We start from the raw sequence: 26,518 nt of genomic DNA, 5'->3' as shown, positions 1-26,518 counted from the left end.
GAAATTCCCTTTGAGAATTTCTATAGGGGAGAAATCAAAGAATTTCAGTCAGATAAATATGTTTGAGTCTATCATTTTGAGTATACCACCCATCAGTGTTAACATTGAGCATTAACACCATTGTTTATATTTTCTCTTAAAATATGCATTTTAAAATGTTTATTTCATTGTACTGTTAGGATCTAGTAGATAATTTTCCCCTTTGAAACATGTGATTTATAAAGGGACTGAATGGAAATACATAGAAAACAAAACAAATTCCATAGCAAAATCTCTATTACATAAATGAGAGACACCTGTACTAAAAATAATCTGCACAATAACATTTAAAGTTTTACACAACAGAATGAATCTGTGATGAATGAAAGATTACTTCAATTAATTAACAAAAGATCATAATTGGGTAAATTAACTTTTAAACCCAATAAAATCAGAGAACATTACTCCACAATTCAGATAAAATAGAATATACTATGGTATATTATACATATTCAAAGAAAATTTGGGGTATGGAATATAAGTTTTGATGATTTACATATTTAATATTAAGTCGCAGATGAAAAATACTGAAAATATTTTTCCTTTAATCCCAATATGTTAAGAAAAATTCATTGGCACAGATATCTGGAGGTATTTTACAGTTTCTTTTAGCTTTGGTGGCAAAGTATGTTTTGCTAACCATATGGATACAGTTACATTTTTCAATGCAGAGTTTTGTGCTTAAAAAATTCAAATGTGTTTTTTTTTTCCTGTAAAAGGGATGTAAAAAGTCCAATATGAAAACAAGTGCAACATGAAATACAAAATATGCCTATAATTTGGCTTATGAACAGTTAACAGTTCTATACTTTGTCTATAAATCTTTTACTAATAACATTACGAGAATACAAATACTAAAAACAAAAATAACATTAAAAATAGTATATGAACTTTACAAAACTGGCTACTTTTTAGCCTTTCTAAATTATGATTAAAATTCAAATATGCAAACAAATTTACAATAACCAAAATACATTAACAAATATAGTTTTTTACAAGTATTCGAAGTTACAATGTACAGAATTGGTATAGAATAATTTTGACTCATATATATCAAGTCCTATACAAAGTCATCAGAAATTGGTTACTTGGCATTTCAAACCATAGTCATTTTTGGCAGCATAACATGCCAAACACTTTCAGAAAGTCCTGTACTTGATTTAAAATTTTCAACCATAGACAATGTAATCAAGATGTAGCTTTGAATATCATTTAGCTTTTGAAGGATGTATATTAGTGATTCAGGTGTACTATTATATTTATACTATTAATGAAATAAATTAGTCTATTCTCACTATTTCCAAACTTTATTCTGTTCTTAAAACTGCTAATATACAATGTCAGTCTTCTATATTTATAATATAATTTATCACAAAAATGTGAATTCTTAAACATCTACAGTACACATATTTAGATTTGGATTACTGACCTGACTTTTCTTTCCTATCATCCTTATTAAAAGTAAAAAACACAAGTAGCTTCACAGACTTACTATTTCCTCAGGCTGTTGAAACTTACTGTGAAAGAATGCATGTGTATTATGTATAAATAAAAGTTCATTACAGACTTTGAAATGCTGTCCTTTGTTCAAAAAGAGTGAGATAAAATTTCAGCTCCTAATCATCTATTTCGTAATAGTATCTTCTACATTTACCTTGTGTGGCAAGGAAGCTTTCTGTCTTGTCTTTTTTTTTTTTTTAAGATTTTATTTTTAAGTAATCTCCACACCCAAAGTGGGGCTTGAACTCACAACCCCCAGATCAAGAGTCACATGCTCCACGGACTGAGCCAGCCAGGCACCCTGCATAATACAAAGATACTTTGTGTGTCATGCTCTCCAAATGGACTCCCCCCTTGAAAAACCTCACAAGGTATCTAGTTTCCTATGATAGGTGACACTGAGAAAACAAAAAGTGATGATGAAAAAAATAATCAACACATGCCTAGTCATAGAAAGTCACAACATATTTAAAAAAATTTTCCCAACTGATTTTAATAACAGGTTACTAAATTTGCAAGTGCAGCACTGTAAAGTTTTACACTAAACCTCCTAATAAAGCAAGACATTATACTAATTTAGACCTAATGCCTAAATTGAAAATACAGGTCAGCTGAACTATCTGGGGATTCAGGAATCAACAGTCCTAGTTTATCCTATAATCATTGTGTTTCTCCCATTTTCCCTCCTTTTATTTCCCCTGGCCACTATGTGTAAGAGGTGCTAATGAGCAGTGAGGTAAAATAAATATACTATGCTATGAATGACAAGTCTGAAGCATTAGAAAAAGTGTAGAACTAGATAATGAACAAATCCGATAATTTGCTTAAGTATGTGTGTGTGGTGGAAATGTGTACCGTCTGCACGAGTGATAGGATAATCAACAACAAACATTTACTAAGCCTAGTATAGTTCTTTATTTTTTTTACTGTATAATCATATAGATACCACAGTGTAGTTCAATCAAGAAAAGGTATTCCATTAGATACATGTGAATTTATCTGACCAAAATATGAAAAAAAAATTAAAGATTAATCAATACATGATCAATATATACTGAAGAAACTCAAAATCAATGTGAACCAGGCAAGAATGGCTTTTTGGGACCACTGTTTTAAATATCTTCATTCTAGTGACAACCAAGAAAAGAGTTAGCAGAAACTGTTTTAATTTCTGGCATGAAAAAGATCCAGAAAAAAGACGTTAATATTTTCTACCATATTATCACTTCCAAATTATACTAGTAACTCCAACTGAAGCTTTAGAAACACTAAAAGTACTCAGTATTTTTCCTGTTTGATCTAGTTATCAACAATAGGGTCCAAGAGTAATTTTTATAACTCAAAACTCAAATTCTAAATAAAAATGTTATAGCACTTGAGCTCAGAAGTTTGTTGAACTGAAGAATCTGTAACTTCCAGTAAATAATTTCATTTTTAGTAACATATCTAATAAAGCTGTACTGTTTTGCCAGCTAATTAATATAGGTTGTAAGCATGGTAGAAACAATGTATAATTTAAAGACAAAAGGACTATCTTTTCCCCAAGTGACAGAAACATCAATTTCCCTAATCTTGAGACAGAGCCTATCTTCTCATCTCGGTAGTTATTTAGGCTTAAAGTACATCAGGATTTGATAAACACCCTGTCAAAATGTGTATGTGTGAGTGAGTGAGTGTGTGTGTAGGTGTGTGTGTGTGTGTGTGTGTATACAATGGTTAAAGACCCAACCTACTATTGTTTATGTTTAATTAGAATCCTTTTTATAGCCCTAAAATGAAATATTCTGTTGGAATAAATAAGACTTTAGGACTTGATAACTACACGCATACGAAAATTGTTTAGTGAGAATTAGTGTGCCTAGTCTGCTGCTTTAAAAAGCTAATCTCCTACTCACAAATGAGAAATTTAAGCTTGTTACATTTTATTCATGAGCAGTACTGACTGAATAAGGAGACTTTAGATCATATAAACACAATGGCTGTGGCTGTCAATAGAAGATACAAATTAATGAATTTTCTAAAGTTCTTTCTGTATATAAACATAAGTTTAAATTAAGAAATAGTTAAATGACACATTTAACCTGTAACTTAAAAATATAATAATGTCAGTGAAAAAAACAAAGATACAATGTATATAAAACTTACTTATGAATATATGAATAGGTAAACATAAGCAGATATATACAAGTGGTACGCCATGGGACAAGTGTATAATAAACTCTCTTTCCTTTCATATACTGAACAAACAAGCATTTTGTATTTTATCCTTGTGCTACCTCTCTCAAACAAGAGCCTGAAATGTCAGCCATGTCTACTATGAGGTTATCACTTCCCTTTAATGATCTCCATAAGTGAAAATATAAATACTGAATAGGCATGAGGTTGGGAGAGACAACAATGGAATTAAACAAACTTACAACCCTCATAGATGATACCGAGATCCTCTTCAACTGATGCCAAAACAGCAAGGACCTGAGGAATAACTGAGAAGTGAAGTGAGGTAACCCTCTATAGGCAGTGAAGTGGGGGAAACTCTCCACAGGCAGTAACAGCTGAGAGGTTGTAATGGAATCCAGATGCAATTGCTGACAAAATGAATCTGGTACTCTAGGACAGTCCTGGGTACTAACAAGGACAAAAGTTCACAAGTATTACTGGGATTAAGGACTTTAAACGGTTTTGGGTATGTAGAGCATACACATCTAAAGGAAGGGCTCCATGAGCCAAGTATACCTCAGCCTGAGTTTATTCTATCTTAAGGCAAAGATACCTAGCTCCATTACCTACTCTTCTGTAGCTAAAAGCGAGCTGAAGTCTCAAATGAAATAGAAATATTACTCTCTTTTCTGTCAAACCAAGGTAATCACCTTGGCAAATTAAGATGCCATTGTTAAAACTAGTGGCTAAAACCTCCAATTTATTTAGGTATACTGTTTATACTTATGCTATTAATGGGTAACAGTTGGTTATTCCATTAATAGTATAATTTTACATATCAATTGTGGTACACCATTTGATCACGCTGACTTTTTTTCTACAGTAGACAAAAACTGCAAAACTAGAGTTTTTTTCTGACCACTGGAATTTAGTTATTTTAAAAATCCATCATGATCTGAGGCACTTTTGGCAACCATTGGGTCAATGAATTAAATAAAATGGTACATACTGAACAACTGTACCGCTCCAACATCAATAAGTAAATATCTGGGACAATTTTCTTTAAATTTAATGAGAGATTTCTTTAATAGACTCCTGATATTCACCAAGAATACAAAATAAGATCTGTATTTGAAAAGTAGTGAGAAAATTTCACTAAGTTTTGAGTTTAAATTATGTTCACCAATCTTCCATTGGTTACCAAGAAAACATGTCTCCTTAAAATTAAAAGTTGTATTTTCAAAGATGTAAGAAAACAAAAGATCTGCCTTGTTCACTGTGGCTGCCAAAACTGACTCTGAGGTTATTTCATTTTTGAGAAACCAAACAGTTGTGAATTTCATTGATCTTTTTCTTTTTCATTCATCTTTTAAGACTGATTTCTCAATATGCATGCTGTAGCAAATACAAAGTAACTGACTTTTCAGAAGAAAGTTTGATGAAATGAGCAGAATGCTTGAGTTGAGATTACAAGCAATGCTACATTTACTGAGTATTTAGAAGATCCCCAGTATGGCCAATTAAGCAGAATAGCTGATACGCAGAAGTCCTCAAAAACAGTGGCCACCAGACCCTTTTCAAAAATGACTAGTACACAGATGCCATACCACAAAACAAAACCATGCTTCAACTACTTTTCTCAAGCATTATAAAACTAATTTCCTATTTTCAATATTGTAAAAATAGACTGGTCTTCTCCAAAGGATCTTGCTGTCCACATTGATGAATCTGTGCATTCTCTCTTCTTACTGACCCTAAAGTTGTAATTATTTTTATCATTCCTTAAATTCAGTCTTACATGAAGTTGCATAATGCATGGAGTAAAAGAGGAATGAAAATGAAGCATGGAACCCTGTATAAATGTGCTGACCCAAAAGCAATTACACCAACAGCCAGAGGAAGTGGAAATTGTGAAGTAGCCTTCAACAATTTACTGTAAAGAAACAGAGAAATATACATTATGTAAACTACATTGTAGGCAAAACCAGAATATGCTGATTTAACTGTCCATAATTTTTAAAAAGATCAATACAAGCCACATTTTAGCTACAGAAAAATATTTCTATTAAGTAAATAATCAATTTTGTTCAGTCTTTTAAATTTTAACAACAGAAAAATATTAGTTGGACTTTTATTCAGCAATTCTACCTCTAAAAACTTATCCTTTCAAAAATAATATTTATGGGGCGCCTGGGTGGCTCAGTCATTAAGCGTCTGCCTTCGGCTCAGATCATGATCCCAGAGTACTGGGATTGAGTCCCACATCGGGCTCCCTGCTCGGCGGGAAGCCTGCTTCTCCCTCTCCCACTCCCCTGCTTGTGTTCCCTCTCTCTGTGTCTCTCTCTCTGTGTCAAATAAATAAATAAAATCTTCAAAAATAATATTTACTAGGACATAGCTACAGAACTATTTTAACCTTCCTTGTAATAGCAAAAAAACAAAACAAAAAAAGAAACTTAACCAAATAAAAAAGAAACTCTTAATTACTAACAGGAACAATATTAAGACACTAAATCTTTTTAAAAGAAAAAGACTATTACCGTTTTACTCTGAAAACAGAGAAACTAAGGATAAGAGGGGTTAGGAAATTTGTCTAAAGACATAGAGGTATTAAATGGCAGAGCCAAGATTTAAACCTCAGGTCTGCTTCATTCTAGAATATCTGCAACCATCTGCCAGAACCAACTGAAAACAGGCTTCTAGAGCAAACAACCAAACCAGTCAATGAAAAGTCAAATTTATAGAGAACTTTAAACATATATATAAGTGAACTAACAGTGTGATAAATTTCATGTACCCATCACCCAACTTCAAAAAGTATCAAGTCATGGCCAACCTTACTGCATCTATAATCCTATCCACTTCACTCCTTCTATACTTTTTGGAAACAAAATCTTATTAGACATCATATCTTTTAAGAGCTAAATTAAAAAAAAAAAGTTATTATATCCTAACAAGTAAAATCCATAATTAAGAAAACAAATAAAATATACTTATATATAAATTATACCTGCATACAAACCATAATTACTGTATGATTACAGCTTTAGCTTTAGGAATATATCAAAATATTTAGACATAGTCAAAATATTGAGACATAAAGAACATGTTTCAGACATAAAAGAGTGATTATGAGTAGGAAAAGATGTGAGAAAAAGAAAGATTAAACTATTATACCTGGATTTTATTGAAACAGTGTGAGTATTTCCAAGAATTGCCATAGTTGGAATAAGGATAAATGCCAAAGGTTTACATGGATCAGGATTAAGTTTAAAGTAATACCTATATCAAAGAGAAAAAACCCTTATAAATCAATAAAGCACACCCAATCATTTTAAATGATCAGAATCAAACAAATTAATTTCAAAACATTCCATAGATATGAGAGCTCTAAATAGCTCATGAAATCTTTGATAAATAACTTTTGCTATAGATCATCTTTATACCTAAGGTTTTATATGGAGAATTATGTTCAGAAACTACTAAAGGAAATGAAAATATCCAATATGGAAGCACTTCCTTTTAATAAGAGGTATATGCCTGAAAGCTCATATAGAAATGTTTTTATAAAACAAATTATTTAAAATACATTAAGTCTGCTCTAGAAAAAAAAAGATGAAGAAAACAAAGGTTTTTATAAAGCAATTGTCCCTATTTTTAAAAATCCAAATTCTCATCTCTGGCATTTATGGACAGTGAGGCATTGATAGCATTTCAGAATCATAAATTTGAGCTCCTCAAATAATTTCTCCCCAAACCTGTGAACAAAAATCTGGATCTTGACTAAAATGAGGGACAAAGGAGGGATATTAACATCTCGTAACCTGTTGATCTAATTCATCAAACTTACTTGGCTTTTCAAAAAAAAAAATTTCCAGTATTTAGATAATTTGAAATTTTTGTATCATTTCTGAAAACTGTATTGAGTAGGGGATCAATTATTACTTGGATGAGGTGGCCTGTTTTTTTTTTAATATCTACCAATAACTAAATATTCCAGAAATAATCTCAGAGGGCATTTTCACACTCTAATTTAACCTAGAAAATTATCATGTGGCAAGGCAAAAATGGTTTTCAGTAGTAAAATAGCTGGTCATTTATTTTAGTTCAATGTTTGATACTCAATTAGAAAACTACAATTTTTGGGGCGCCTGGGTGGCTCAGTCGGCTAAGCAGCTGCCTTCGGCTCAGGTCATGATCCCAGGGTCCTGGGATGGAGCCCCGCATCGGGCTCCCTGCTCAGCGGGGAGCCTGCTTCTCCCTCTCCCTCTGCCTGCCACTCCGCCTACTTGTGCTCTCTATCTCTCTGTCAAATAAATAAATAAAATCTTAAAAAAAAAAAAAGAAAAGAAAACTACAATTTTTTTTCATTATTTCTTATCTTTTTAAATGTAAGCATTTTCTTCCTTCCAAATTTAAGAAAACATAAAACTGATCATGAATTGAAAAATACTTAAAGCACCAAGCATTATGAATACCTTAAGTCAACAAAATAAAGCACATTTTCACATCTAGACTCACAGAAGGTTAAAGGTAAAATAAATAAAATATACTTCCCTCTTTTGGGCAGATTTTGAGGAAGTTTATATTCTCATAGTGAGGGAAAAAAATGTGAATATATATATTTCCTGAAATTATATAGCTTCCTATTCTTGAGAAAGTTTTATGGACCATTAGGAATCTGGTAAGTCTCTACTTAAAGATATTTATTGTTTGAAGCACATAAATTATAATTATATAAATAAAACACACCTGAGATTCTTTAACCAATAAATTAAAGATGGCATGCTGAGTAATACAATCCATGTTAGTAAGTTAATCACAGTACTGTGCATGCGAAGACTATCTTCAGCATCACTGGCAGATAAACGAAGATAGTGTACTGTAGAGTCTTTATGGTGATTTGATTTTTTTTCACTTCTTCTAGAGTGTTTGGGATTCTATAAAGCAATAAAGTAAAAACACTAAGATATTAAAATTAAAGTTTATTATTTTGCTCAGGATCACACTCAATTATTTATTTAATAGCTAAATAACCACATCTTTCTATTGCCAAACTAATACAAAATATTGAAATTACCTTGCTCAATGTAATTTAAAGCAGTTATTAGCTATAACATTTTTATTCCTTGACTTGCTATTTCCACTGCTGAGACTATATCCTCTAAGTAATTACTTAAAATTTAAAAAAGATAATTTGTAACAATAAAAATGACATAAGTACTGATAAAGATCAAATTTAAATTAGACAGGGGCGCCTGGGTGGCTCAGTCAGTTAAGCGTTGGACTCTTTATTTTGGCTCAGGTCATGATCTCAGGGTTGTGAAATCAAGCCCTGAGCTGGGGGCTTGAGATTCTCTCTCCCTCTGCCCCTCCCTGCTACCACCTGCCCTCCACCACATGTGTACTCTCTAACAACAACAAAAAATTAAAATTAGACAATCTATTAGGTTCACTTTTCTTAAAGTTACTTAAATTCATGACACCTTTTTAAAACACTATAAAATCCTAACTTAAAAACACACAAACTTTTTTATTTCGCCATGTTCTTTTATATTAAAGTGATGTAGAGTTTTGAAAATAAAACTTACCACAGTCTGGCTATTTTTGTAAGTTGTTAGGCTGGCTTGCAGATGAACAATCTAGGAAAAAAGAAAAAACTGTTTAATTTCACTTTTATTTTGAAACAAAAAAACAACGATTCTTATTACAACTGAGAAACACTAATCTGAAATTTAAAGAAATCTGCATAACTAAAAATGTTTAAACATTTACAAATATTCTTTCAGAAAAGGTAAATAATAACTATACAAGCTTGCTATTATGGATTAAAAAACAGAAACAAAATAAAACAAACTTCCAGAGTATGATGGGTCCAGGATATATTGCTATTCTGAGAACCTATGTTTGAATAATGCTTTGCTCTAGCAACTTAGTGTCCTGTGAGTAAAATATTTGATTATCATCAGTATAGTATAAAGAATTTAATATATCTTATCTATTCTCAATTTTTGAAAATTTGAACTCAATTATATATGGTGAAATGTTTACAAGAATCTCAGAAAATCTTTAGGTTTAATTTGTTAGGTTTGCTTAAGCCAAGTATTTGAGAAAGTTTTGCTCATTGTGCCAACTATTTGAAATATCCAATTTAAAAAGCTAAAAATATCATATTTATAAATCAAAGTAGTAAATAGATTTTTCTGATGGACATAAATTGCCTTTGAAAAACTGAAAATAATCTATAATGTGCATGTATTAGTGTCTGAAGCAGATGTAAATAAACCTTTGTTTAAAAAAGAAAAAAATGATTATCCATTCTGGTATCAACTGTCTCTACCTAAGTTTAATGAGGAGAGTATACCGTTGTATAACCTAGATTTTCCTGCAAAGCTATCAGCCTTCTTGGAAGTGTTTTTTACTTCCTCAGTAAAATTATCAGCCTCATTATTTTTGTCTTCTGATTCTCCAGCAACATCTATAACATTCTACATTATGTCAGCACAATTGATAGCTCGATCCCACTGACATAACTTTTTGTCTATTACCATGGTCAAAGGGAGGTATGAATGAAAACTGCTCTAGTAAAATGTTTTTTAAAAAGTTAACATTACTTGCAAGAGCAAGAAGCAATGTGAAACAGATTATGTATTTTTCCTTTTTTTTTTTTTAAAATAAACTTCGTTTATTTTAAACTCAGATCAATAATTTCAGCTCTATAGTTAACCATATATTTTAAATAACTAAGATGTTTAAAAAAACCCTACACTTAAACCTTAAATAACAGGTTACTGCAACTGTAATTAAAATTTTTGTTAACAACACCTACGGGAAATTGTATGTCTGCCTGACACAAAGCCCAGCCATTCTGACTTCAGTGATGTGACATACCTTAAACACATAATAAAGATAAGTAAGCAGTATGGCAAATGCTCCACAGGTTGTCCAACTAACTATGATCAAAACAATTGTCAAAAAAGGCAAATCTGCTGATATCATTTTGATATCTTTAGGAAGTTCAGAGGGCCTGGAAAAAAACAAGAATAAAGCTTTTAAGAGTATATTAAGTTATTTATACAGTCACATTTAAAAAGAAAACAATACAGTACTCTGCCAAGCTCTCCTGCTTATTAATATGCAAGTACCATAAGGTAAGCAGTAAAATATTTTTTCATAAAGGCAAGGGATGACATATATTTGTATATTCTGTAATACACTGTGACAGCTCCTCTTCCATTTAGATACACTATGGCTGATATTTGTACTAAGAAAAAATGTTGCTAAAGATAACTAATTATAGGCCCTGTGCCATGTATTTGCAACCTTTCTATTTCTTAAAGTCTCGAGATCACTCAGACTTATGATGCTATTAGTGTCAGAAGCACCTCAGAAGGGTGAAGGAAGAAGCATCACACCATAATCCCCTCTGTGACAGTACATCACATAACATGTCTGGTGAGGAGCAAAGGCAATAGAAACGAGGTCAGTGGTTTACCTGAAGAACCTACTAGTAACTTCAAACTTTATCTTTGGGTCCAAAATAAAACTCAAGGCAATGTTTTTGGAATTTTTATGCATTTCATCTTATCCGATCTTAAGTATCTAGAATTCTCTTGCTCTCAGGTTTGACTGAAAGTCAACATATAAAAGCATTGCCAGAGAAACGCTTCTTCCTTTGAAAGATTTACAATCATAAAAATTAAAAATACTTCAGTGATCTGTCACTTTCTAAAGTAATGTCTACTCCCAATGCTGGGCTTGAACTCATGACCCTGAGTTCAAAAGTCGCATGCTCTACCGACTGAGCCAGTAAGGCACTCCTGTCAAACTTTTTTGATTAACTCTTGGCATTAACACAAATGTAGCATTTAGCTTGCAATAAATGGTTATCTTTTTTTAAATAAAAGTTTTTATTTAATTCAGTAATCTCTATACCAACGTGGGGCTCAACCTTATGATCAAGAGTTGCATGCTCCTCTGACTGAGCCAGCCAGGTGTCCCTAAATGATTATCTTTAACAAAGACATAACTTTGAACACTAATACATGTTTTTCTAGTTATACATCTTTCCTTAGAAATTAGAGTTTAGGGGTGCCTGGGTGGCTCAGTCGGTTAAGTGTCTGCCTTCGGCTCAGGTCATGATCCCAGGGTCCTGGGATTGAGCCCCATGTCGGGCTCTCTGCTCAGCGGGAGCCTGCTTCTCCCTCTCCTTGCTGCTCCCCCGCTTGTACTCTCTCTCTATCAAATAAATAAAATCTTTAAAAAAAATTAGAGTTTAGTGAAAGCCAATTAATTGTGAAGTTCCCTATCAAAATATAGTTTTTTCCTTAAGAGCAATTAGAAAACTTTCAGTCATTTTTACCTTTTCAAAGCTAGCCACAATGAAGAAAGGAGTCTCACAGCTGTAGAAGAAAGTAGGCCACCCCAGTAGGCAGTACATGTTCCAAACAGAAAGAGAATCAAGGATACAAGGGGGAAACACATACTCTGACTAGTTAAAACGATGGCATCTAATTCTGGTAACAATAACACATCCCATAATTCCTTAAACCATTTATATCTGTGGATAAAAGAAAACATACAATAAAAGAAAAAAAATCAACAACTGATATTCAAGTATTTAATATCTGAGGTGTCTGACCATTCACTAGAGTCACCAAAGTTCCATGATACTCAATTCGTAATTATACTGAAAAACAAATTTCAATTCCTTGTAGAGAACAAGTCATTTATTTTCCAAGTGAGTCTACTGATCTTCAAGGATCTGAGTCCTGAGTCTGAATGCAGTTCCACTGCTCTCTATTGATCCTTGTAATAAATAAGTGGTCTTTTTTTTAAGTTAGAAAACCAACAGCTAGTTGTAATGCTAATGAAAAGAGATCTAAGCATATTGGTTCTAAGCAAAAAAACACAAAATTAGAATAAATTAAAAATGGAATGTTAAGTGTGGTAGAGATCCAAAATACACTTTGTATGGGAAGAAAAAGTGATCTGAGGCACTGTTTCACAAATATCCTATAATGGTTTGTGCTCATGAATCTGGGATACTCAAAGATTATGGACCATATGCATCCCTATGCAAATGTTAGAAGTTTGGTATATTTACAGACTAAGTTTCTATAATTGATACATCTACATATAACTTCTATAATTACTTTTGAAATGGTTATAGTATTAAAGTAAATGTTGATATACCTATTAGGCCTCTGCCTAAGAGAAAAGTCCCATAATAAAACAAGACAATTGTCATATTTGTATGAATATTTATATTTCATTATGGGGCTAAACATGTTTCATATATATAATTAAAATCATTATCACAGATAATAAAACTTACCCCAACAGAAACTTAATCATAATTACTAAAGGATCAACTTTGTATGGCTTGGCTTCTTTATCCAACATAGTAGCATATTCTAAGCAATGACCTGGTGATTAAAAAAAAAACACCTATGTGTAGTAAAGAATTCATAGTAACTATGAGTAATCATACACTGACTGCATTGTAAGAGCAACATATTTCATGTCAGAGAAAGCAAGGGTCATTATTATCATAAAGACTCTCTTCACAGATTAAAAATTACTGTAATTCAATAGATCTTATATAAGAGTACACAATCCCTTCTGAAACAACTTCAGGAAGCCAAAGCTGGGGTTTCACCATTTGTATTTTCACAAAGCTCCAAAGGTGATTTTTTTTAAAAAACAACTTTACTGAGATATAATTCTCATACCACACAATTCATTTAAAGTATACACAATTTAGTGGTTTTATCACCACAATCAGTCTCAGAACATTTTCATTACTCCCCAAACAAACTTTGTTCCCCTTAACTGTCACTTGCAATGTTTCCCTATTCCCAGGCAACAACTAATCTACTTTGTTTTATAGACTGGCCTATTCTGAACATTTTCTATAAACAAAATCATATAATATAGAAATCATATAATATATGGTCCTTTGTGACTGGCTCCTTTCATTTGGCATGTTTCCAAGATTCATCCATGTTGTAGGGTGTGTCAGCACATTTTATTTATCCATTTATCAGCTGATGGATACTTGGGTTGTTTCTGCTTTTTTGGATATTACAAACAGTGCTTCTGTGAACATGTATGCACAAGTTTAGTGTGGGTGTATGTTTACATTTTTCTTGGTTATATACCTAGGAGTACAGATCCTGAGTCATAGAGTAACTGCCAGACTACTTTCCAAAGCATCTGTACCATTTGCATTCCCAACAGCAATATATGAAGATTAAAATGAATTCTAAAGGCAGACTTGAAATTGTAAGTCATCGAAAGGAAATAAGTAGCTGCAGAAGGATTTGGCAAGATGGAAATGGTAGAGGATATTTTCAGACTACTTTTATGTATTTTGATACACTGTCTTTTCCTATCTCGTCTCCCTTGATTACAATCCAAGCTCAACAGTGTGTGAGGGCTTTATAAAGTAGGCTCCTGGGAAACTGTTTTCAATGCTATACTCAAAGGAAGGTTTTGTCCAGTGCAGTATATATTCTGTATTTGCCTCTCCAGATCCATTCTCCCCTTACTTTGTTCTGAACTCTGGGAGGCTGACTCAGGTGCAATGAATGATAGGCACTGATAAGAGGACATAAGGTTAGTGTATGTATTTCCCTGCCTTTCCGCCCTGTTGAGCCACAGGCTGACAGTGGCTGCAGCTGTAGTAATGCTGCCCTCTACTATAGCTCTCTAGGCTTGCTCACTCCCTTGCCCTGGCACCAAGGAGTATCAGATGGCTCTACTGCTAATCTGGCACTTAATCATTTCTTATTGGTTTCCCTCAACCCTACCCATACCTTTGAAATAGTCCCTTCATTAAAATAAACTCTCAATTATTCCATTCAGTGTGCCAGGACCTAACTGATACAGCGGATACAGCCCAAACATTACACTAAATGCCTACTATGTGCTTGACACCATGTTAGGTACCAGGAATGGAATGGGGAACAAGATCCCCATCATGGAGACTCTACCTCTTAGGATATCCTCAGAATAGACGGAAAAACCTTCGGCATGAAAGTGTAAAATGGGAAAGCCAAGTAAGGAATCTTCTTGGGGATCACCTAAAACCAGAGGATCTGAAATGCCTGTAAACTTGAGATGGGTCATGAATTTAGCCACACGAGGGATAAATAAGTAGTAATGGAGCACTGAGGAGGAAATGGATGAAGAAGAGAGGAGGAATAGAAACACTCTTACCTGTTGAGAAGAGAGAGTATAACTGTCCTCCATAAGCAAGAAGGATACTAGATGTAACATAAGCAGGAAGAGCTCCACCATGAAATCTAACTACCTAGAAAACATGCAAATCAAAGGGCAACTTCTGAATATTCATGTTAATGAAATAAATGTACTTCCACATGAAATAAAAATGTCTTTCTTCACTTTATATTCCTGACATGGTTACAGAGGTATTTCCAGTAATGGGTATCAAAACTGTAAGTAAAATAAATATTATGAATATACGGTATGTTAGAAACGTAATCGGAATTTTTCATAAAGGCACAACAAAAAATATACAATTGAGTAGCATATACTACAAACTTTTTTTACAAGCTACATTTATTGAGCATTTAATATGGTCCAGGCATGATACTAAACATTTTATATGCATTATCTCATGCTCTCCTCCCAAAAATCCTTTGAGGTAATTCTTATTCCTATTTTACAGATGAAGAAATTCAGGCACAGGGAGCCCAAGTAACTTGCACAATTAAAAACCTAATAGACAAGTAGGGGAACCTGGGTGGCTCAGTCGGTTAAGCATCTGACTCTTGATTTTGGCTCAGGTCTTAATTTCAGGGTGGTGCAAATAATTTCTGTGTCAGGCTCTGCTCTTGGCACAGAGTCTGCTTGAGATTCTCTCCTTCCCTTTCCCTCTGCCCCTCGTACACGTGCACACTCTAAAATAAATAAAATCTTAAAAAAAGTTAATAGACAAGCAAGTTACTTGTTAACTTTTATTGTCCTTATCAGTAAAATGGGGGCAATAACAGTACTTACCTTATAGGTGGTTTTAAAGTTTAAGGATGTTCACTTATGTAAAGCATTTATTTTTTTTTAAGATTTTTTTTTATTTATTTGACAGAGAGACAGAGAGCACAAGTAGGCAGAGCAGCAGGCAGAGGGAGAGGGAGAAGCAGGCTCTCCGCTGAGCAGGAAGCCCGACGTGGGGCTCGATCCCAGGACTCTGGGATCAGGACCTGAGCTGAAAGCAGCCGATTAACCAACAGAGCCACCCAGGCGCCCCAGTGTAAAGCATTTAGAGTATTAACTCAAACATGATAAGCTATCAAAAAATACTGGCTGCTATTACAGGCATGCCTCATTTCATTGATTTGCTTCATTGCACTTTGCAGATAACTGAATTTTTTTACAAAGTGAAGGTTTGTGGCAACTGGCATTAAGCAAGTCTATTGGTGTCATTTTCCCAACAGCATTTGCTCACTTTGTGTTATATTTTGAGAATTCTTCCAATATTTCAAACGTTTTCATGATTGTATTTGTTATGATGATCTACGATGACTGATTATGACTCATGGAAAGCTCAAATAATGGTTAGCATTTTTTAGCTCTGAAGTTTTAAAAATTAAGGTATGTATTTTAGACATACCATTGCACACTTAACAGACTACAGTATAAACATAACTTTTATATGTACTTTTATATCATTTGACTTGCTTTATTCCAATATTTGCTTTATTGTGGTGGTCTGGAACTAAACTCACAACTCCAAGGTATAACTGTGTCAATATTTCTTAAACAGGATGAGCTGTTTTTATGTAAATGGAACTAAAGTTAAAAAGTATTCATAGATGACTATGAAAATATAATTTATTCCATCTTTCCCAATTTAGAAAGTGTATCATCTATATATTGGGTTCAATGTGCTCGGCACAGGGAATATAAGGGTGAGCACTGTCTAAGGAGTTTATAATGTAGTGACTTTGCTGTAATCTCATTAACAATTTCATACTTCGGTATCATTACCTGCTTTAACTTAAAACTCGAGTTTTTTTTCTTTTCCAGGAGTCTTACAGAGAGATGACATAATGAAATTCCACGGTATTCATTTACTCACCTAGCCACTGACATTCAAACAAATTCAAGTCTCTCACCCTGAAAACAATGACAACACCTTCCCTTTCCTCCACTTCCCTCTCCAGTTACCACTTTTTTCCCCTCTCTCACAGTTAAACTTTTTTTTTTTTTTAAAGGTTTTATTTATTTATTTGACAGAGAGACACAGCGAGAGAGGGAACACAAGCAGGGGGAGTGGGAGAGGGAGAAGCAGGTTTCCTGCTGAGCAGGGAGCCCGATGCGGGGCTCGATCCCAGGACCCTGGGATCATGACCTGCACCGAAGGCAGACACTTAACGACTGAGCCACCCACGTGCCCCATCACAGCTAAACTTCTCAAGAGCTTGATGTACTATTTCTCCTCTTCTACTCACTTCTAATCTTTGACTTGCATCTACCAAAATAGCACCAATGCTCTATGGACCCTTTTCCCAAGGTATGCCTGTATTAAGCTGTTAGGTCCTTCACTGTCTTTGGAATACTGTGGAATGGGATTGAACCCAGAGCCTACATTCATAACCTTTATGTTATAGTTCCTCAAGTCATTCTGTCAGCTGATCCAATTTTTTTTTAAACTAATTTATTTATTTGAGGGGGGAGGGGCAGAGGAAGAGGGAGAGGAATTCCCAGCAGGGTTTGGTCCCAGGACCCTGAGATCACGACCTGAGCCAAAACCAAGAGTCAAATGGTAAACCGACTGTGCCACCCAGGCACTCCTCAGCTGATCCAATTTGTATAAAAATATATAAAAAGATGGTGTTAAATTCTTCTTTTAATGTTAAAATTTTAACAAAGATTTATTCTCCTCTGTAATTAACTTTTTAAAGAATTTTATTGTTATGTTAATCACCATACATTACATCATTAGTTTCTGATGCAGTGTTCCATGATTCATTGTTTGTGCATAACACCCAGTGCTCCATTCAATACGTGCCCTCTTTAATACCCATCACCAGGCTAACCCATCCCCCCAACTCCTCTCACCTCTAGAACCCTCAGTTTGTTTCTCAGAATCCATAGTCTCTCATGGTTCATCTCCCCCTCTTCATTTTTCCCTTCCTATTTTTTTTTTTAACCTATATTATTTGTTTCAGAGGTACAGGTCTGTGATTCATCAGTCTTACACAATTCACAGCGCTCACCATGGCACATACCCTCCCCAATGTCTATCACCCAGCCACCCTATCCCTCCCACCCCCGACCACCCCAGCAACTGTAATTCTCCTTTTTGATGGGGTCTTTGTCTGGTTTGGGATCAAGATAATGGTGGCCTCATAAAGTGAGTTTCGAAGTTTTCCTTCCATTTCTATTTTTTGGAACAGTTTCAGAAGAATAGGTATTCTTCTTTAAATGTTTGGTAGAATTCCCCTGGGAAGCCATCTGGCCCTGGGCTTTTGTTTGTTGGGAGATTTTTGATGATTGCTTCAATTTCCTTAGTGGTTATAGGTCTGTTCAGGTTTTCTATTTCTTCCTGGCTCAGTTTTGGTAGTTGATACATCTCTGGGAATGCATCCATTTCTTCCAGGTTGTCTAATTTGCTGGCATATAGTTGCTCATAATATGTTCTTATAATTGTTTGTATTTCTTTGGTGTTGGTTGTGATCTCTCCTCTTTAATTCATGATTTTATTTATTTGGGTCCTTTCTCTTTTCTTTTTGGTAAGTCTAGCCAGGGGTTTATCAATCTTGTTAATTCTTTCAAAGAACCAGCTCCTAGTTTCATTGATCTGTTCTACTGTTCTTTTGGTTTCTATTTCATTGATTTCTGCTCTGATCTTTATTATTTCTCTTCTCCTGCTGGGTTTAGACTTTATTTGCTGTTCTTTCTCCAGCTCCTTTAGGTGTAGGGTTAGGTTGTGTACTTGAGACCTTTCTTGTTTCTTGAGAAAGGCTTGTATTGCTATATACTTTCCTCTTAGGACCGCCTTTGCTCTATCCCAAAGATTTTGAACAGTTGTGTTTTCATTTTCATTTGTTTCCATGAATTTTTTAAATTCTTCTTTAATTTCCTGGTTGACCCTTTCATTCTTTAGTAGGATGCTCTTTAGCCTCCATGTATTTGAGTTCTTTCCAACTTTCCTCTTGTGATTGAGTTCTAGTTTCAAAGCATTGTGGTCCGAAAATATGCAGGGAATGATCCCAATCTTTTGGTACTGGTTGAGACCTGATTTGTGACCTAGGATGTGTTCTATTCTGAAGAATATTCCATGGGGACTAGAGAAGAATGTGTATTCCGTTGCTTTGGGATGGAATGTTCTGAATATATCTGTGAAGTCCATTTGGTCCAGTGTGTCATTTAAAGTCTTTATTTCCTTGTTGATCTTTAGCTTAGATGATCTGTCCATTTCAGTGAGTGGGGTGTTAAAGTCCCCCACTATTATTGTATTGTTGTCAATGTGTTTCTTTGCTTTTGTTATTAATTGCCTTATATAATTGGCTGCTCCCATGTTAGGGGCATAGATATTTACAACTGTTAGATCTTCTTGTTGGATAGACCCTTTAAGTCGGATATAGTGTCCTTCCTTATTTCTTATTACCATCTTTGGTTTAAAATCTAATTTGTCTGATATAAGGATTGCCACCCCAGCTTTCTTTTGGTGTCCATTAGCATGGTAAATGGTTTTCCAACCCCTCACTTTCAATCTGGGGGTGTCTTTGGGTCTAAAATGAGTCTCTTGCAGACAGCATATCGATGAGTCTTGTTTTTTAATCCAATCTGATAGCCTGTGTCTTTTGATTGGGGCATTTAGCCCATTTCCATTCAGGGTGACTACTGAAAGATATGAATTTAGTGCCATTGTATTGCCTGTAAGGTGACTGTTACTGTATATTGTCTGTGTTCCTTTCTGGTCTGTGTTGCTTTTAGGCTCTCTCTTTGCTTAGAGGACCCCTTTCAATACTTCTTGTAGGGCTGGTTTTGTGTTTGCAAATTCCTTTAGTTTTTGTTTGTCCTGGAAGCTTTTTCTCTCTCCTTCTATTTTCAATGACAGCCTAGCTGGATACAGCATTTATGGCTGCATATTTTTCTCATTTAGTGCTCTGAATATATCATGCCAGTCCCTTCTGGCCTGCCAGGTCTCTAGATAGGTCTGTTGCCAGTCTAATGTTTCTACCACTGTAGGTTACAGACCTCTTGTCCCAAGCTGCTTTCAGGATTTTCTCTGTCTCTGAGACTTGTAAGTTTTACTATTAGATGTTGGGGTGTTGACCTATTTTCATTGATTTTTGAGGGGGGTTCTCAGTGCCTGCTGGATTTTGATGCCTGTTTCCTTCCCCAAATTAGGGAAGTTCTCTGCTATAATTTGCTCCAATATACCTTCTGCCCCCCTCTCTCTTTCTTCTTCTGGGATCCCAATTATTCAAATATTGTTTCATCTTACGGTATCACTTATCTCTCGAATTCTGCCCTCGTGATCCAGTAGTTGTTTATCTCTTTTTCTCAGCTTCTTTATTCTCCAGCATTTGGTCTTCTATATCACCGATTCTCTCTTCTGCCTCATTTATCATAGCAGTTACAGCCTCCATTTTTTATTGCACCTCATTATAGCCTTTTTGATTTTGACTTGGTTAGATTTTAGTTCTTTTATTTCTCCAGAAAGGGTTTCTCTAATAACTTCCATGCTTTTTTCAAGCCCAGCTAGTATCTTTAAAGTGATGATTCTGAACTCTAGATCTGACATCGTACTAATGTACGTATTGAGTAGGTCCCTGGCAGTCGGTACTACCTCTTGTTCTTTTGTTGAGGTGATTTTTTTCTGTCTTGTCATTTTGTCTAGAGGAGAATAGATGAATGAGAGAACAAAATGCTAACAGGGTAACAAGAGCCCAGGGCCAGATGGCTTCCCAGGGGAATTCTACCAAACATTTAAAGAAGAATTAATACCTATTCTTCTGAAACTGTTCCAGAAAATAGAAATGGAAGGAAAACTTCCAAACTCATTTTATGAGACCAGCACTACCTTGATCCCAAAACCAGACAAAGACCCCAACAAAAAGGAGAATTACAGACCAATATCCTTGATGAACATGGATGCAAAAATTCTCACCAAAATACTAGCCAATAGGATCCAACAGTACATTAAAAGGATTACTCACCATGACCAAGTGGGATTTATTCTTGGGCTGCAAGGTTGGTTCAACATCCGCAAATCAATCAGTGTGATACAATACATTAATAAAAGAACGAACAAGAACCATCTGATCCTTTCAATAGATGCAGAAAAAGCATTTGACAAAGTACAGCATCCTTTCTTGATTAAAACCCTTCAGAGTGTGGGGATAGATGGTACATACCTCAATATCATTAAAACCATCTATGAAAAACCCACAGCGAAGATCATTCTCAATGGGGAAAAACTGAAAGCTTTCCCCTAAGGTCGGGAACATGGCAGGGATGTCCACTATCAGCACTGCTATTCAACATAGTATTAGAAGTCCTAGCCACAGCAATCAGACAACAAAAAGAAATAAAAGGCATCCAAATCATTAAAGAAGAAGTCAAACTCTCACTCTTTGCAGATGATATGATACTTTATGTGGAAAACCCAAAAGACTCCACCCCAAAACTGCTAGAACTCTTACAAGAATTCAGTAAAGTGGCAGGATATAAAATCAATGCACAGAACTCATTTGCATTTATATACACCAACAAGACAGAAGAAAGAGAAATGAAGGAGTCGATCCCATTTACAATTGCACCCAAAACCATAAGATACCTAGGAATAAATCAAAGAGGCAAAGAATCTGTACTCAGGAAACTATAAAATACTCATGAAAGAAATTGAGGAAGACACAAAGAAATGGAAAAACGTTCCATGCTCATGGATTGGAAGAACAAATATTGTGAAGATGTCAATGCTACCTAGAGCAATCTACACATTCAATGCAATCCCCATCAAAATACCATCCACTTTTTTCAAAGAAATGGAACAAATAATCCTAAAATTTGTATGGAACCAGAAAAGACCCCAAATAGCCAGAGGAATGTTGAAAAAGAAAAGCAAAGCTGGCGGCATCACAATTCCGGACTTCAAGCTCTATTACAAAGCTGTCATCATCAAGACAGTATGGTACTGGCACAAACACAGACACATAGATCAGTGGAACAGAATAGAGAGCCCAGAAATGGACCCTCAACTCTATGGTCAACTAATCTTTGACAAAGCAGGAAAGAATGTCCAATGGAAAAAAGATGGTCTCTTCAACAAATGGTGTTGGGAAAATTGGACAGCCACACGCAGAAGAATGAAACTGGGCCATTTCCTTCACCACACACAAAAATAGACTCCAAATGGTTAAAGACCTAAATGTGAGACAGGAGTCCATCAACATCCTAAAGGAGAACACAGGCAACAACCTCTTCGACCTCAGCCGCAGCAACTTCTTCCTAGAAACATCGCCAAAGGCAAGGGAAGCAAGGGCAAGAATGAACTCTTGGGACTTTATCAAGATAAAAAGCTTTTGCACAGCAAAAGAAAGTCAACAAAACCAAAAGACAACTGACAGAATGGGAGAAGATATTTGCAAATGACATATCAGATAAAGGGCTAGCATCCAAAATCTATAAAGAACTTATCAAACTCAACACCCAAAGAACAAAGAATCCAATCAAGAAATGGGCAGAAGACATGAACAGACATTTTTCCAAAGAAGACATCCAAATGGCCAAGAGACACACGAAAAAGTGCTCAACATCACTCAGCATCAGAGAAATCCAAATCAAAACCTCAATGAGATACCACCTCACACCAGTCAGAATGGCTAAAATTAACAAGTCAGGAAACGACAGATGTTGGCAGGGATGCTGAGAAAGGGAACCCTCCTACACTGTTGGGAATGCAAGCTGGTGCAACCACTCTGGAAAACATTACGGAGATTCTTCAAAAAGTTGAATAGAGCTACCATACGATCCAGCAATTGCACTACTGGGTATTTACCCCAAAGATACAAATGTAGGGATCCAAAGGGGTACGTACACCCCGATGTTTATAGCAGCAATGTCCACAATAGCCAAACTGTGGAAAGAGCCAAGATGTCCATCGACAGATGAATGGATAAAGAAGATGTGTTTTATATATATATATATATATATATATATATATATAATGGAATATTATGCAGCCATCAAAAGGAATGAGATCTTGCCATTTGCAACAACGTGGATGGAACTGGAGGGTGTTATGCTGAGCGAAATAAGTCATTCAGAGAAAGACATGTATCATATGACCTCACTGATATGAGGAATTCTTAATCTCGGGAAACAAACTGAGGGTTGTTGGAGTTGGGTGTGGGATGGGAGGGATGGGGTGGCTGGGTGATAGACACTGGGGAGGGTATGTGCTATGGTGAGCACTGTGAACTGTGCAAGACTGATGAATCACAGATCTGTACCTCTGAAATAAATAATGCAATATATGTTAAGGAAAAAAAAAAAGAAGATAGCAGGAGGAAAATGAAGGGGGGGAATTGGAGGGGGGGATGAACCATGAGAGATGATGGACTCTGAAAAACAAACTAAGGGTTCTAGAGGGGAGGGGGGGTGGGGGGATGGGTTAGCCTGGTGATGGGTATTAAAGAGGGCACGTTCTGCATGGAGCACTGGGTGTTATGCACAAACAATGAATCATGGAACACTACATCAAAAACTAATGATGTAATGTATGGCGATTAACATAACAATAAAATTTTTTTTTAAAAAAAGTACACCTTTGATCCTGTAAAACCTACATATCTTTGTTTTTTCGATAAATTTCCATGCCTAAACAAGAATATTAGCATGTCCTTCTTTGGTGAACCTGACTTTTCTTGTCACTAATCTGAATTATGAGCCCCAGGGATGATACAGATAAAACAGTATGTTATATCTTCAGCCCAGACCACTGTGTACAGTAACATGCCTTTTGGACATACTAAAAATACAGTAGCAACAATTCTTCCCCTATATTCCAAGACGTAATTTTTTTTTTCCACCCACCCCCTGCAATTTTTCTTTAAAAAAGTCCCTTAACAAGCTAGAGAATTTAACTATCCATGGTGCTACTTTTCCAATTTTTACCAACATTTAATCTTCTTTTTCTAATGTAGCACATTTTACACATGAACTTAGAATTTTCTAATACTCACAAATTTAATAATAATCACAATCTAGTTCTCACCAGGTTGTTGTGAGAATCAAATGAGATAATGCATATAAAAATTTTCTGATTTAATTTTGATTTGTAAGTTTTATAATTATAGAATTAAAGGACTTGAATTTTAAAAATTCTGCTATGCTATGCCACAACAGACAAAAAAATAAAATAAAAAATTATTATTTATGCCCAGGTCATACAATTCTGCAAATTATAATGATATTGAGTAATATTTTAGTAGTTCTACTATTTGATAAATTATTTTTGTAACACTATTTATGAACTACAGAAACATACTCCCCAAAAGCATTTAAAGTATTTCAACATGTTTATTTTTAATATAACTTACTTTTCATTTTTACAAGCTAAGCATATACAACATAAAAAGTTATTTGAAAATGTTTGTTTATATGACAGAGCCTACAAATTTTACTGGACTATGAAGTATAGTATAGTATGATCAACATGAAATCTTCCTATGACATTCATTTAGCCAAAAACACTAATTTGAGAATCACGAATCAGCTCTCATTTCTAGGAGTGAAAGCATCACCTTAAAGCCAGGCATGGCCAACTATGATTTTTCTGCTAAGAATGGTTTTTGGATTTTATTAAAGTGGGAAAAGAAGGAAAAGGAGAACGTTGAAAAAGAAAGAAGCAGCTGCAGCAGTAGCAGCAGCAACAGATCATATTTGGTTTGCTAAAATATTTTATTATCTGGCCCTTTCTAGACAACAGTTTGCAACCCTTGCCTTATAGTAATCAACCAGGAATCACTTACCTGTCCAAGTATTTGTGAAAAGGAAGTCTTAACTGTGACCTAGTTTAAAATAATCATTTAAAAAAGGTTATTTTTCCTAAAGCCTTCTAGTTCACATTTTATTAAACTGAGCATTTCACATCTCTAAGCATAATCATTAATTTTTTAATAATGATCAACCTAAACACATTTATGGTCTTGTAAGAATCTTCCGAACCACAAATTTTAATTTGTATTAAGTGTAGTTTTATTGTTCAGCATATTTTCCTGGATTCTAATTCTTTGACAACTGGATGAATGGTACATATGATAACCCTTTACTAACTAGAATATTTGATTAACCAGAATATCTTAGTACCAGGTCGTGCAAGCTAAAGAAATTGACTGAATGACTGAATTCAGAAGCTACACATACGTTTGCTGAACAATTAAACACAAATTAACCTACGTATATAACCAGTATTTTAAAATCTCAAACCTACAACTGTATAGCACTAAGTATAGTTAAGCTAAGGCACTTCTGAGTAAATTTCATAAAAACAAGTGTCATAGAATAAAAGACCAGGAACAGAGCATATTTGGTAAAATTTAAGCCGAAACAGTATTTTAAAAAGAAATTCATCATTATCTCTATTATAAATACACTTTTTTATATTAGGAAGTCTGGGAAAAGGAAATATGTATTTCATACGGAAATTATAAAATGATTATTCAAAATACTTACTTTTTAAAAATGTAAAGTACTTATAAAAACATGGACATTTGTGAGTGTGTGCAGTATTTGGAGCCAAAGTATTAATGCAATTCTTGCTATCACTATTAGACACATGTTAAAAACCATTACAGCCCTACAAAGTCCTTCAGTATTAGAAACAGAAAGCAAGATATCAAAGCATTAATGAATACTATGAAAACCAAAATAACTCATAATTTAGGTCCAACTGAAACTTGTTGCTAACAAACAGTCTGACCTACCAATTCTAATCCACCCCAAGAAAGTTCTAATGAAGAATCCAAATATTTAAGGTTGTTTTAAAGGAACTGAATAGAAAGAAGATATTTCACATAAACCAGAAATCGCCATTAAAATATATAATCCCTTAAACCTGGAATTCTTAGAACATGGGATGATATAGAGGGACACCTGTAGTTCATGAATCCATAAGAGTAAATGTTCCTCAAGTCTATTTCCCTTCTCTTGGAGCAGAGAGGTACTGTGATTGTAAAACAAACACAGCAGGTGTACTACACTGCACATATTAATGACTAACAGAGATTTAAAAAGCTAGTGAAAAGGAAAGAAGATTCTAACACTTATCCAGTGGAGCTGGAAACCAATATAAATCATGTTAATTATTGCAGTAAAGCCATGTCAGCTGATTTCATGATGTTCTTCAATTTATAGAGAATTTTGGACTTTGAGCTTCCAAACTTAGAAAGTTAATCTATAGTCTCAATTTTCATTTTCTATACTTATTAAGACATATAAGGAAATACTGAGGTGGTGCTAAGAGGCAAAATGGAGAATGTTTAAAGCATCATAAATGTCTATTTCATATATTTATTGGCTTCCACATTACCATATATCTAAGGCTAATATAAAAATACATTTCCTGTGTATTCTATAACTAAATCTTAAAAGTTAAGCAAACATGCAACTTACTTCATACTGACAGTCTGAAGATGTATACATTTTTAATAATGCTACATGGCTGTCATTTTCTGGTTGAGCAATATGGAGTTTCAGAGAAATTTCTGTGGAAGATGGTACCCTGAAAAGAAAACTTAAATATTAATTCTCAAATACAAACTGCTGTTAAATAACCAAC

General features: G+C 34.5%; 1 protein-coding gene across 3 annotated transcripts in view; it reads right to left on the bottom strand.

The window, feature by feature from the left end:
* Positions 1 to 2,148: 2,148 nt before the first annotated feature.
* Positions 2,149 to 26,518, bottom strand: part of PGAP1 (post-GPI attachment to proteins inositol deacylase 1) — a 70,993-nt gene continuing 46,623 nt past the window's right edge. For 2 of the 3 annotated variants that reach the window (XM_035007481.1, XM_035007483.1), the window contains 10 exons: positions 26,353 to 26,461; positions 24,711 to 24,749; positions 14,920 to 15,013; positions 13,034 to 13,124; positions 12,059 to 12,256; positions 10,588 to 10,723; positions 9,288 to 9,338; positions 8,449 to 8,636; positions 6,874 to 6,978; positions 2,149 to 5,629 (listed from right to left, as the gene is read on the bottom strand). In XM_035007481.1, the coding sequence (XP_034863372.1) occupies positions 5,491 to 5,629; positions 6,874 to 6,978; positions 8,449 to 8,636; positions 9,288 to 9,338; positions 10,588 to 10,723; positions 12,059 to 12,256; positions 13,034 to 13,124; positions 14,920 to 15,013; positions 24,711 to 24,749; positions 26,353 to 26,461 (1,150 nt within the window). In that variant the 3' untranslated portion in view covers positions 2,149 to 5,490. The remainder of the gene's footprint in view (positions 5,630 to 6,873; positions 6,979 to 8,448; positions 8,637 to 9,287; positions 9,339 to 10,587; positions 10,724 to 12,058; positions 12,257 to 13,033; positions 13,125 to 14,919; positions 15,014 to 24,710; positions 24,750 to 26,352; positions 26,462 to 26,518) is intronic. The other variant, XM_035007482.1, reaches the window with a different exon arrangement.

This window comes from Mirounga leonina, unplaced genomic scaffold (genome assembly GCF_011800145.1).
Source record: "Mirounga leonina isolate KUSES-001 unplaced genomic scaffold, KU_Mleo_1.0 Mir_151, whole genome shotgun sequence".
NCBI lineage: Eukaryota > Metazoa > Chordata > Mammalia > Carnivora > Phocidae > Mirounga > Mirounga leonina.
Note: the sequence above shows the minus strand (reverse complement) of the source record. Positions and strands in the feature narration are given on the sequence as shown.